The sequence below is a fragment of the Sus scrofa genome, chromosome 8, assembly GCF_054392235.1.
Source record: "Sus scrofa isolate SSC_HxYL_T2T_F1_AM1 chromosome 8, Sscrofa_HxYL_maternal_Yorkshire_Landrace_v2.0, whole genome shotgun sequence".
Classification (NCBI taxonomy): domain Eukaryota; kingdom Metazoa; phylum Chordata; class Mammalia; order Artiodactyla; family Suidae; genus Sus; species Sus scrofa.
In genome coordinates, this window is record NC_139390.1 from 6,582,047 (window position 1) to 6,595,252 (window position 13,206).

The 13,206-nt window shown below is 44.4% G+C and overlaps 1 protein-coding gene across 4 annotated transcripts in view; it reads right to left on the reverse strand.

The window, feature by feature from the left end:
• The window catches only part of CLNK (cytokine dependent hematopoietic cell linker), a 206,379-nt gene that overhangs the window by 45,083 nt on the left and 148,090 nt on the right, over window positions 1–13,206 (reverse strand). For all 4 annotated transcript variants that reach the window (XM_021101017.2, XM_084973845.1, XM_084973844.1 and 1 more), the window contains exon 8: window positions 10,516–10,561. In XM_021101017.2, coding sequence (XP_020956676.1) covers window positions 10,516–10,561 — 46 coding nt within the window. The remainder of the gene's footprint in view (window positions 1–10,515; window positions 10,562–13,206) is intronic.

Sequence of the window (13,206 nt, forward strand, 5' to 3'; positions counted from 1 at the left end):
TCTATCAATGTGATACATCATATCAATAGACACGAAGAATAGAAACCGTATGATCATCTCAATAGATGCAGAAAAGTCTTTTGACAAAATTCAACACCCATTTCTGATAAAAACTCTCCAGAGAGAGGGGGTAGAGGGAATCTACCTCAAAATAATAAAAAACACATACAAAAAACCCACAGCTAACATCATACCCAATTGTGAAAAATTGAAAACATTCCCACCAAGATCAGGAACAAGACAAGGATGTCCACTTTCACCACTATTATTCAACATAGTTTTGGAAGTTCTAGCCACATCAATCAGAGAAGACAAAGAAATAAAAGGGATCCAAATTGAAAAAGAAAAAGTAAAACTATCACTGTTTTCAGATGATGTGATACTATATTTAGAAAACCCTAAAGACAACACCAGAAAACTGTTAGAACTCATCAATGAATTTGGCAAAGTTGCAGGCTACAAAATTAATATACAGAAATCAATTGCATATCTTTATGCTAACAATGAAAGATCAGAAAGAGAAATCAGAGAAACCATCCCATTTACAATCACATTAAAATGAATAAAACACCTAGGAATAAACCCACCTAAAGAGACAAAAGACCTATACTCTGAAAACTATAAAACACTGATGAAAGAAGTCAAAGATAACACAAACAGATGGAAAGATACACCATGCCGTTTGATTGGAAGAATCAATATTGTCAAAATGACTATATTACCCAAGGCAATCTACAGATTCAGTGCAATCCCTCTTATATTACCAAAGACATTCTTCACAGAACTAGAACAGAACATTTTAAAATTTGTATGGAAACACAAGAGACCCTGAATAGCCAAAGCAAAAAGGAAAATGAAAATGGAGGAATCAAGCTTCCTGACTTTAGACAATACTACAAACCTACAGTCATCAAAACAATATGGTACTGGCACAAAAACAGAATACAAACCAGAGGAACAGGATAGAAAGCCCAGTTGTACCTATGGGCAACTAATTTATGATCAAAGAGGACAGGACATACAGTGGAAGAAAGATAGTCTCTTCAATGAATGGTGCTGGGAAAACTGGAAAGCTACATGTAAAAGAATGAAAGTGGAACACTAACGCCATATACAAAAATAAACTCAAAATGGATTAAAGACCTAAATATAAGGCCAGACACTATAAAACCCCTAGAGGTAAACACTGGGAACTTCCATGTGCTGTGGGTGTGGTCATTAAAAAAAATAAGAGTGTGGGATGGCCGTTGATGACAAGTGCTATAAAGGGAAGTGAGTAGGATGAGAGGTGAGGGATGGGGCTACTGTTTTTCAGGCAGACCCCAAACGGCCTTTGTGGATATCAGTGATGATGAGAACAGAGGCTGGAAGAAAGTGAGGGAATCACCATTATCTGGGCAAGAGCCCTGATAGAGGGAACAGCAAGTGCAAAGGCCGCCCTGAGGTAGGATGAGCAGGAGGGGGAGCCCCTGCCTTCGAAGTGGGCATAGGGAATGCTGAGATCACAGGTCTCGAAGGAGGTGGTGAGAACTTCGCCTTAATCCTGGTGCATCTTTTTGAGACACTGTCCATGAGTCATGTGACTTCGTTATAACACAAGGATTTTCCCTGACGTCAATTAGTATCCCCTGCATTTAAAAAATTTGTGAATGAGAGTTTCAGCTACATCAGCTATGCCTAATAGCAGTAATTTACACCATGGACTTCTCTTATTCGCTGCTTAGATAATGGAAACACTGCAAACAAGAGGTAGAAATGACCTTCATGGAATCTACAAGTGATGAAACCAGATCCAATATGTCATACTGTCATATAGCTTTGAAAATAACTCAGATAAAATGCAACCACCTTTTTTGGGGGGGGAGGCTTGCTTAATAAAATAATAACATCTCAGTTATTTGTCCTCATGGACAAGGATGAGATTTGGAGCTGAGCTTCTTGAGCTTGACGCTTATTATTGTTATTATTGCTTTTTATGGCTGTAGCTGCAGCATATGGAAGCTCCCAGGCGAGGGGTCGAATCAGAGCTGCAGCTGCTGACCTATACCTCTGCCACAGCAACACTGATCCTTAACCCACTGAGCGAGGCCAGGGATTGAACTCACATCCTTACAGATACTATGTTGTTTTTTTCCCATCTTTTTGCCTTTTCTAGGGCTGCTCCTGTGGCATATGGATGTTCCCAGGCTAGCGGTCTAATCGGAGCTGTGGCCACCAGCCTACGCCAGAGCCACAGCAATGTAGGATTTAAGCCGCATCTGCGACCTACACCACAGCTCACGGCAATGCCGGATCCTTAACCCACTGAGCAAGGCCAGGGATCGATCCCGCAACCTCATGGTTCCTAGTCGGAACCACCGAGCCACCACGGGAACTCCGATGTCAGGTTCTTAATATTGAGCCACAATAGGAACTCCCTTAGAGTTTGAATCTTAATTCTGCTGCTTGCTATGGTCAGGATCATAACAGGTGCTCAAAAACATTTATGAAACGAAGGGGTTGAGGAGCGGTTGAAATGTCTCACCCAGAAAAGTGAGAAATGGTTACTCAGACTTCATGGGAATTCACGTGCGGAGTAAGAGTTAATAATGCCCCTCAAGTACTGGCTTCGGATGCAGGTCCGCTGTTACCAGCAGCACTGTGTAATGGAGCATCAGAGGGACCACGGCAACCGGCCGTCTGTGTGAGGTACAGAAATATCCCCAGAGCTACGGAAAGTTCCCTGTCAGGTAAGACCCACAGTTGTTCTCTGAGGTCTTGCCCGTCTTGAAATTCAATGAAGCCATTTTTCCCCAGGAGGAGGCCGGAAGGCGCGCCATCTGGTGGCCGCATGTGTAATTAGCACCATCTGTCAAAACCGTGTCCTTATTTTGCTCTTCTGTCTACAAGATAAATTTCCCTTCCGCTGCAAAAAGTATCGCTCCTTGGGAGATCGTGTAGTGAGCTGAACACAGCATATGGCTATAGAATCTACTGGACACGGTTTGCCTATTACCTCCTAACCCATTAGCGTGGGATCATGACAAGGCTGTCAACCTCACAGCGTTTTGTGAAAGTTAAAGCAAAGCCTCCTGGAGATGAAGAAAATACTGTGAGACCCGTTTGTGGCCTTTCGAGGTGGGGGAGGGGGGTGACGGGGGTGCAGGGCTGGGTGGCTGTGCCAGCTTACAGGAGCGGGTTGTTAAGTTTTCAAGATTTTGGAGTTCCTGTAGTGGCTCAGCGGTAAGAACCAGACTAGTATGCACATGAGGACACGGGTTTGGTACCTGGCCTCATTCAGTGGGTTAATGATCTTGCTGCGCTGTGGCTGTGGCAGATACAGCTCCCTTTCAACCCCTAGCCTGGCAACTTCCCTACCTCATGGGTGCGGCCCTAAAAAGACCAAAATAAATAAATAAATAAATAAATAAAACCTTGCAGGATTTCACAATGCAAGTGTTAAACCCAGTGTTTACTACAAAATAAATTATGTACATATAAATTATATCAAAAACAAAGAACGTGTGTTCAAAATGCATGACTTCCTAGTGATTCCACCCCATTCATCTATGCCGTTGAAGTTATTTCTTTACCTCTCTTGTGTTTATGGTGGCGATACTGAAAACTAGTGTCTCTCCCCACCGACATGCACAACCATCATGTTGGTAGCTTGAAATCTGCTCTAGGGGGAGTGTTTACACCATGGAGATGGGCAAATGCCGCAAATCAGGGTTCGACTGATTGTTTAGCTTGTCTTGGCCGTACGTTGTGCTGTTACGTGGTGTGAAGAGAGGAAAATCAAGGACTATTTTCTGTGTCTGACTCAGCTAAGTAGTTGCTCAGGTCATTACACCAATTGCACTCATCTTTTGGCTTCAGATACCCAAGTGTGGAAAATATTAGCAAAAGCACTCTGTGAAAATCAACTGGCTATGTGGGATTTATGGTGAAAAATGTATATTTTACCATTATTTTATTTATTTATTTTTACGGTTATTTTAAAATTGGCTGCTGACATCTTGTTATCAGTAAAATGTATGATACTGGCATATACACATGTGTATGCATACCGTTATTTTGAGATATAGTAGTTTCCTAATATGTCTGTGGTTAGCATAATGACTTTAAAAAATACACTATTATTTTAGAGCAGTTTTAGGTTTACAACAGAATTCATAGGAAGGTATGGAGACGTCCCACGTTATTCCTGCACAGCCTCTCTCTTTGTCCACATCACTCACCAAAATGTTATGTTCTTTACCAAGGATGAACCCATGTTGACACATCATAACCACCCAAAGTCTAGAGCGTATCTCAGGGCTCCCTCTTGGTGTTGCACATTCTATAGATTTGGACAAATGTATAATGACGTGAAATTATAATGAACTTTTTACTGACATAAACTTTTTACTGCCTCCAGAGTTTTGTCTTTTCTACAAGGTCATATAGTTGGAATCGCATGGTATACAGCCTTTTCAGTCTGGCTTCTTTTGCTTCGTAATTTGCCTTTAACTTTTCCCCCATGCATTTTTGCGTACCAGTAGCTCATTCCTTCTCTCCACTGTCTGGAGGTACTATAGTTTATGTATCCATTGACCTTCCAAGGTCATCTTGGTTGCCTCTAAGTTTTTGGTAATTACGGTAATTATGAATAAAGCTGCTCTAAACATCTGTATGAGGTTTTTATGTGGACGTGTCTTCATATCTTGACTTTGAGCAGTGTCAGTTCTCCAAATTGGTCCACATACATTTTTTTTTTTTTTTCTCAGAGATTCTGAGGTTAAACATTTATCACTGCTCGTGGTCTGGTTGTGTCCCCAACATTCATGCAACCACATTTTAGCCGCTTCTGCATCTCAATGTTTAACTTCCCCTGTCTCACACCTGGGTCCAAGGTCCCTGCTCTGTGAATTCTTCCCTGGATTTGACAGTTTTTCTGCCATGCAGAATAAAGTGTGGATGCAGTTTTTGAGTCCCTCTAACGCTTAGTCTAGACCTGACCAGACTGTGGGCTCCTCATGGTCTAAGGAGTCTTCTGCGACTCGGTGCCCTGGCACAAAAGGATTTTGAATAAAGCGAACTTCTACCTTGGCAGTTATTACAGTGTTGTCCCCGCCTTGTTTTCAACTTTTCTATTGGTGGCTACTTTATGTCTCTCTATTGGGAAGTATATTGGCTACGTCGAGCAGTTACCAAATGCCTTGCCTTTCCTCTGTGTGGTGGTGAGACAAAAAATATCCTGTAGTTCCAATAATGAGTGATTTTATGATCTTTATAACATTGGCTTTGAAGTGAGTATGGACACTGATTGTGTCTGAAATAAATTTAAATCTAAAATAGTAGGAGAATCATCATTATGTCTCGTTATTTCTAGGTTTGCGGCCTAAAGCTTTTTATTTTTCTTAAGGGTATGATCTATAGGAGACCAAACGCCATCATTTTCACGATCTTTTGTGTTGCCGCGTCCTGCCGCTAGGGGGCAGTGCCACCCATCAATTCATGTGTTCTGCACCGAACCTTGTACTGTTTGAAAGAGCTGGGAACCAGGAAACAGGATGGGAGTTAGAAGCAAAAAATGTAGATACCAGCAACCACAGTAAAACCCTGGAAGCACTGCCATAGTTGACGAACCCGGTTCTGGTGTAGGCTCGGGCTGCTTGCTGTGTAACCTTGGGCGAGTTCCTTCTCTCACTAGGCCTCTGGGCATAAAATGAGGGGGTTGGACTGGATTAACTCTAAATTTATCTCTGAGTCTGATTTCTTAGGCATCTAAATTCGCCTAAAGGCAAACTAGCAGAAAGGTCTTTTGATGGCATTATGTGGAAGTCTATTTTGCTTCTTTTCAACCAAGCTCGTGTTTCTGGATATACGTGTTCGGCCACCGGGCTTAATTCCCTCTCCCTTTTCATGGATAGTTTATTGCTTTTCGTTAGAAATTCATTCTTGTCCATGGTATTCCTTTCATTTCAAAGGTAACTGGTTTAGCGTTTGTGCTTGGTTCACATGTAGGGCAAACAGAAACTCATTTTGGCTTCTTTTATTCTTAGCATTAAGGAGCTAAGACACCAAGTTTAAATATATAATATTTAAATATTTAAGTATTACAGCTCTCCTCATCGGCAAAAAGGCAATTTCTTCTGGCTCTGTGGTTGATGCTAATTAATAGTTCCTCACAAACAACTTACACTGCATGGATACTTTGCTCTCAAACAAACTTTCACCCATCTTTAGGAATAAAAAAAAAAAAAGAAAAGAAAAAGAAAGAAAAGCCAAGCTTCAGGGGAGATTAAGTTCTTGCAATCTGACAGTTTCCAGATAATGTCAGAATATGATTGCAAGAAAAATAATATGAAATGTACATTAACATAAATCTATAACTGCTCAGCTTGATGAAAAATATCACCATAAAATTCTGCCATCACTGAATCACCCAATATGATTTTTTTCTATGACATTTTGTGAGAATGAATAAATTATCTGAGAATGCGTTTGCATCAGAAATAGAGAATTTTGTAATAAACACATAAATCACTCAAGCATTTTCCAGCAAGATGCCTGATCCAAAAAATGGGGGTATTCATATTACTTCCCCCCTTTCAGCTCCCTTCCCTGTGCTGTTCTTTAGAGCTCTGGGGGGAAATACAAAACCATCAATTCTGGAAGTGGAGGAAGGGAAGACAAAGGAAAAACCCTCATTGAAGACATTTTCCACACAACCTCCAAGCTCAACGTCTGGGAGACGTGCTCACTCTGAGCCCTTCTCTGCAATTACGGCTTCCGTTTACACTGGGGTCAACTTTTAAAAAACAGTCAGGAGTTCCCGTCGTGGCGCAGTGGTTAACAAATCCGACTAGGAACCATGAGGTTGCGGGTTCGATCCCTGGCCTTGCTCAGTGGGTTAAGGATCCGGCGTTGCCGTGAGCTGTGGTGTAGGTCTCGGATGTGGCTCGGATCCCGCATTGCTGTGGCTCTGGTGTAGGCCGGCGGCTACAGCTCCGATTGGACCCCTAGCCTGGGACTCTCCATATGCCGCAAGTGCCGCCCTAGAAAAGGCAAAAAGACAAATAAAATAAAATAGAAAACAGTCATATTTTGTAGTCCTGGTACCTGAATATCAGCCGTCATCCCCCATAAAATGGACAGCATGAACTTAGCTCTGAAAGATGCATCCTGCTGCCCCCCCCCCGAGGAATTGCTTCACTCTTTTTCTCTTTGGGACAGTCAATGGCACATAAAAAAGCATGATCCTCTTTTTGCTTGGACTGCTGGGAAGCTCGAGGCAATATCATAGTTTAATTTTAATAGAATGTAGTAATGTGTACCTGAGGATCCCCAATTTTATTTTTACCTTAGTCTCCCCCCCCCCCTTTTTAAGGCTGTACCCACAGCATATGGATATTCCCAGGCTAGGGGATGAGTAGGAGCTGCAGCTGCCTGCCTACGGCCCAGCCACAGCAACACTGGATCCGAGCTGCATCTGTGACCTTTACCACCGCTCATGGCAATGCCACATCCTTAACCCAGATCCCGTTTGAGGCCAGGGATCGAACCTGCATCTTCTTGGACACTCTGTTGGGTTCTTAGCCCACTGAGTGGCAGCAGGAACTCCTTTTATCGCAGTCTTATGGTCTGTCTAGATACGTCCTACGCTTTGAAGATTTGTTTTCTTCTATTTTTACCACGCATGTTTTTGTTGACGACTCCAATTATTTGCGAGCTGAGGCAACATGTAGGTAAATGTATGGATGAATAGTTGTTATACTGGGATTTATACCAAGAAATACGTATTTGGTCTTTGCCCCTATGTCTGGCACAGAGTTCGTAAATCCCTAAGTGACGAAAGCCATCAAGGTGTCTTTTGTTAGGTTAAGAAAGTGACTTATGGACCCCATCTAAGGATGGGGCTTGGTTGCCAGTGGAGCTGACCATGTGATCAGACAGCTGGCACTTAGCGTGAATCTTCAGTGGCCGGTGATTTAATTATGTAAGGAAGCCTCTTATGAGCCCAACCTTTTGGAGTTCAAGAGCTTTTGGGTTGGTGAACACGTGGAGATTCAGGAAGCATGGACTCTCTGAGCCCTAACCCCACACCTCGCCTTACATGGCTCTCCCATCTGGCTGTTCCTGAGCTATATCCTTTTGTAATCAACCAGTAGTTTAGTAAGAACAATATTTCTCTAAGCCACTCAAATTACTCAAAACTAAGGCGCGTGTGATGAGACCCTCCAATCTATAGCTGGGCTGTCAGAAGCACAGGTGAGGATCTGGGCTTGTGACTGGCTTCTGAAGTGATAGTGGGGTGCAGTCTTGTAGGGTAGAGACCTTATCTTGTGCAATCTGATGCTGTCTCTGAATAGGCAGTGTCAGAATTGGGCTGAGCAGAATTGGACACCCAGCTGGACACCCAGCTGGTGTCCAGAGAATTGCTTGATGGCGTGAAACTCTCCCACCATAGTGGAGTTGGATTAGAACCATCCTGATAGCCAAACAGAATGATTCATATATGTACCATAGCAGTCAAAGAAGATTCTACAATCAGAAGTGAAGCCAGATTCTACAGGGAACTATAAAAAGGAGAGCCATTGTGAAATCCATTTTTTGTCTGCTTTTCCCCCAGGACTCATTTCTTAATAAATGCCTATGAAGGGTCTATTATGACCCAGGACATTTATCCATCAAATGATGATGGTCTGATCTGGGATCCCCCCGAGCTTCTGCTTCTTCTTCTTCTTTTTTTTTGCTTTTTAGGGCTGCACTCGCAGCACATGGAGGTTCCCAGGCTAGGGGTCGAATTAGAGCTACAGCTGCCAGCCTACACCACAGTCACAGCAACATAGGATCCGAGCTGCATCTGCGACCTACGCCACAGCTCATGGCAACGCCGGATCCTTAACCCACTGAGCAAGGTCAGGGATCGAACCTGCAACAGCTGTGCCACAATGGGAATCCCCCCACCCCCGCCCCTTCTGATCCCCCTCTCTGTCAAGAGGTGTGAGAAAACTTCCTGTACATAATTCACGTGGTTTTCAAAAACTACCTGCATGGGTTAATGGAGAAGAGCTCTGACTCCAGTGCTGTGAACACCAAAGGCACAGCTGCGTTTAAGGACGAAAGCGGCACTGATGCGGAAGCTCCCCTATTGGGAGTTGGGGTGGGGGGTAGAGGGAAGCTAGACAGGGGTCTGACAGCCTGTGCAGGATGGAGAGGAGAGATGGACTCTGCTAATTTGGCTGAACTGAATAGTCATCGAAGCACTGCCCACTTCGCTGTTAAGGAAAAGGAAAGTAAGACGCAGAAAGGTTAAGTGCTTCACCTAAGGTCACACAGCCAGGGAGTGGTAGAGTCTGGGCTTTGGCTGACTGCTCCTTCCACCCGGCTTCTCTCTGTGGGTATCTTCCCTTTGCCCCTCCAGGTCCACCCCCAGACCCTGTTCACCCTGCTCCATCCCGCTCTCCAACCGGGGGACCAACTAGCAGGTGCTGGCTGCCTTGCCCTGTGCCTTCTGGTTGGGTCCAGCTGTTGGGAAGTCCCAGCAGGAGATCTTGAGCTGGAGAGGTAGGTCCAGGCAGGTATTTTTCTTTTGACTCTCACCCTGTGAGGTCCAGTTGGGCACGTGATGCCCCTCAACCAATAGTCACTGCTCCTCTCAAGATAGTTGCTCTTGGTTCCCCCCTCTTCCCTCTGCACGTGGCGGTGTTGACAGCGCCACCTGCTGTTCGCCCAGCTCCTGCACCAACCTGCGTTCAACACCTCACACACCTTAGCAAATAGCGCCTTTGTAAATGAAGCTCCTTAAATTATCCTAAATTGGGTGTGCCATCTGCTTCCTGTTTGGACCCTAACTATGACTACACTTTCCGACGAAAGAAAATGTGATACAGTAATATGTTCTAAAATGTAGCATCAGCCACATAAATGATGAATTAATTCTGTATGTTTCAGTTATTGGGAAATGTGAACCTCAGGTTATCCTCTTTTCCAACCGGACATTATAAGAGAAGATGGGGTGCTGGGGGAATGATGAGAGGCGCCATAATGTATTGGATGCAATTAAATTTCTTTGGCTGGCCTCCATCTATGCTTCCGGCACGACTGAAATTGATTATTTCCTTTTGGCTTCATACCTGTATCTTCATCTCCAAATTGAGTTGCTTTGCCTAAAGCTTTAAAATCTGTTTTCATATTAATTAATCAGCATTTTAAAATTAGACTTCTATCTCGCAGTGTTACGGCAAGGGGGTATGCTTAGAAAAATAACATATATTTGATGCAACTCATAGGTTTCAAAACAATTGCTTTCCCAAATTGCACAGCATGAAACATGACTTTCCACAGTCAGTTTCCTCGTCGATAAGGTAAGGTGATAAAAAGGAGTAAGATGTGAGAGAGTCTTTCCAAACTTATTTCATGAAGGTTAATTTGATAGATAACCCCGTTGAAGAAACTCCGTGCCCATAAAGAAAAATGCAAGGGGATCTTGGAAGCAAAGAAATTTGCAAACATACTGATATTTCAAACTTGGAGATTTGACTTTACCTTTAGCATGTTGGCTTCCGATATCCTTGGAAATGGGTTTTTCCACCTGTAGAAGACAACGTGGCACCATTACCTCTTAAATTGTGCCTCTGCCATCTCATGACTTGCCACTCACTATGGTCAGATTACCAAGGTAAAGGTGTAAGCCCCCATCATACTTAGCGATCACTCTGTATACGGCTGGCACTCAGGCAGTATGTGTAAATAATATGCCCGTACCACTGTGCCAGCGATGAGTGAGGTGGCCTCAGGGAGTTATTTGGCATAAAAATAGTTGGTTCGAGATCCAATTCTGCCTCTTATTGTTGTGAAACTTTGGAAAGGCATTTGCCTCATTATGAGCCTTAGATTTTTCTTTTTTTTTTCTTTTTTCTTTTTACAGCTGCACCTGGGGCATATGGAAATTCCTGGGCTAGGGGTCGAATCAGAACTGCAGTTGCATGGCTGTGTCACAGCCACAGCCAAGGCAACACCGGATCCGAGCCACATCTGTGACCTACACCACAGCTTGTGGCAATGTCGGATCCTTAACCCACTGAGTAAGGCCAGGAATTGACCTCACATCTTTACGGATATTATGTCAGGGGTCTTTACCCACTGAGCCACACAGCAGCAACTCCAATTTTTAATAGGGAAAATACTTAGTTTATGTGATTGAGTCATTGGGAAGATCAGCATACACAGTCAAGTTCACGAAAGTGATCAAGCAGGCAGATCAGAGTGGGCCCTTGTGTGGATGCCCGTGCTGGGCTTTCACCTCCGTCACATGCTGGCTCTGAGAGCATGGCCAGACCCTCAACCTTCTAAGCCTCAGTCCCCTCATCTGTGAAATGGACTACGTGAGACAGGCAATGTGCCTGGAGCAGGAAATGACACCAGTCAAGCTGCAGAGTTGGCTGTCATTCTCAGTAGTATTAAAGGCATTGCCGAACAGTTAAGGGCTGGCTGTGCCCTCATTCTACATGGGGAGAAGAAATGATGGAGACACCGCAGTGACGACCCATGCCTCTGAAAGCCTATACATCTAGGTCAGTATGGGGTCAGCGATGGGTAGTTTTATGGGTCAAGTTGACAGGGTCCTAGGGTGTCCAGGTACTCCTTTGGTTAAACATTGTTTCTGGGTGTGTTGGTCAAAGTGATTCCAGATGAGTTAGAGTTTGGATCAGGAGACCCAGATGGATTTCCCTTCCCAGTGTGCGTGGGCCTCAGTCAGTCCATTGAGAGCCTGAACAGAGTGACAGGAGGAGAGGAGAGCTTGATCATGCTGCCTGACTGGCGACCTGGGACGTTGGTCTGCTCTGGTCCTCGATGACTGACAACCACCAATTCTTTTGGTGCCCAGCCTTTTGGACGCAGGTGCTTCCACCTCTGGCTTTCTTGGGTCTCTAGCTTTTGGATGGCATATCAGCAAACGGAGACTCCATAATCGCTATTTTGTTTGTATGTATTATGTGTTTATATGTGTGTGTGTGTGTGCATGTCTATATACGTCTATCTATCTATCTACCTATCGCCTATATTTCTAGAGAACCCTGACTGATACAATCTTCATGTCACTCGTTATCGGCACCAAGGTGAAGTGGTCGAGGTGGACAAGGAGGAAGGTCATGGTCCCTGTCACCTCGTACTTCCTGATGGTCAACGGCCACCTCTTTTCCTCTGTGGAACGTTGAACCACACTGTTTATGTCTGGAAAGGGTGTGACTCTTCTGCTGGTCCAGCTAATCAAGAGCTGAGTGTGGTTTGGGTTTTGGAAGGAAGCTCTGGCTTCCTCCATCACACCATCAGCTTCTAATTCCTCCATGGTGACCCTACGCAGGCTGGAGGGTTCTTCCAAGTTCTTATCGCCTCCTCAGCTTTCAGCCTTCCCTGTGCACCTGCTCCACAGAGGGGGGTCTCTCCCATTGCTCTCGCCCACCTCCTATCGCTAGCCTGGAACTTCCTGCTCTTTTTTCCTTTCGTGGCCAAATTCCATTTTGTGTCTTTGGACATTTCGATCCCCTTGCATCTTTTTTAAAATTTCGTGTTATATTTATTAACAAGCATTTATTAAGCTATTACTGTGCACTGCCAAGTCCAGAATCCTCAAGAAAGACTAAGACATTACTTTCCTACAATCGAAAATCTCAGTCTGGTGGGGAAGGTAGCATGATAATGGAACAGAAACACAGGCACAGCCTGTACGGCTTTGGGGGGGGGAGAGGGGAGGAGAGAAAGCAATCTGTTCGGATCTCCTGATTGAGAGGGCGGTGCCCTCTGACGGCATTAGCATAGGATCCCAGCCCTAAGACTATTTCCTGCCCCTCCCCCAGGGCTACTCTCATTTAAAAAAATCAGATAAATATTTATTAGTGCCTCCTATATACCTGCATCATTGCTAGATTAGGAGTTAACAAAGAGGAGTAAGAACTGGGTTGCTAAAGGAAGACTCAGCCATGCATGCGGTTCCGAGTTTACAACATATTCTAACACAGCTTTAATGATAACAGACGTATTTCAACCCAGCACCATTGAGAGTTGCGGTGGGGGATTGCCCCGCGCATTTGTAGTATACTCGGTGGCATTCCTGTCCTCCACCCACTAGAGGTCAGTAGCACACCCCAGCCCTGACCACCAAAAACGTCTCCAGGCATTGCCAAACGTCCACTAGGGGGCCACAGGATGAGAACCACTGACTACACTGCAATGCAT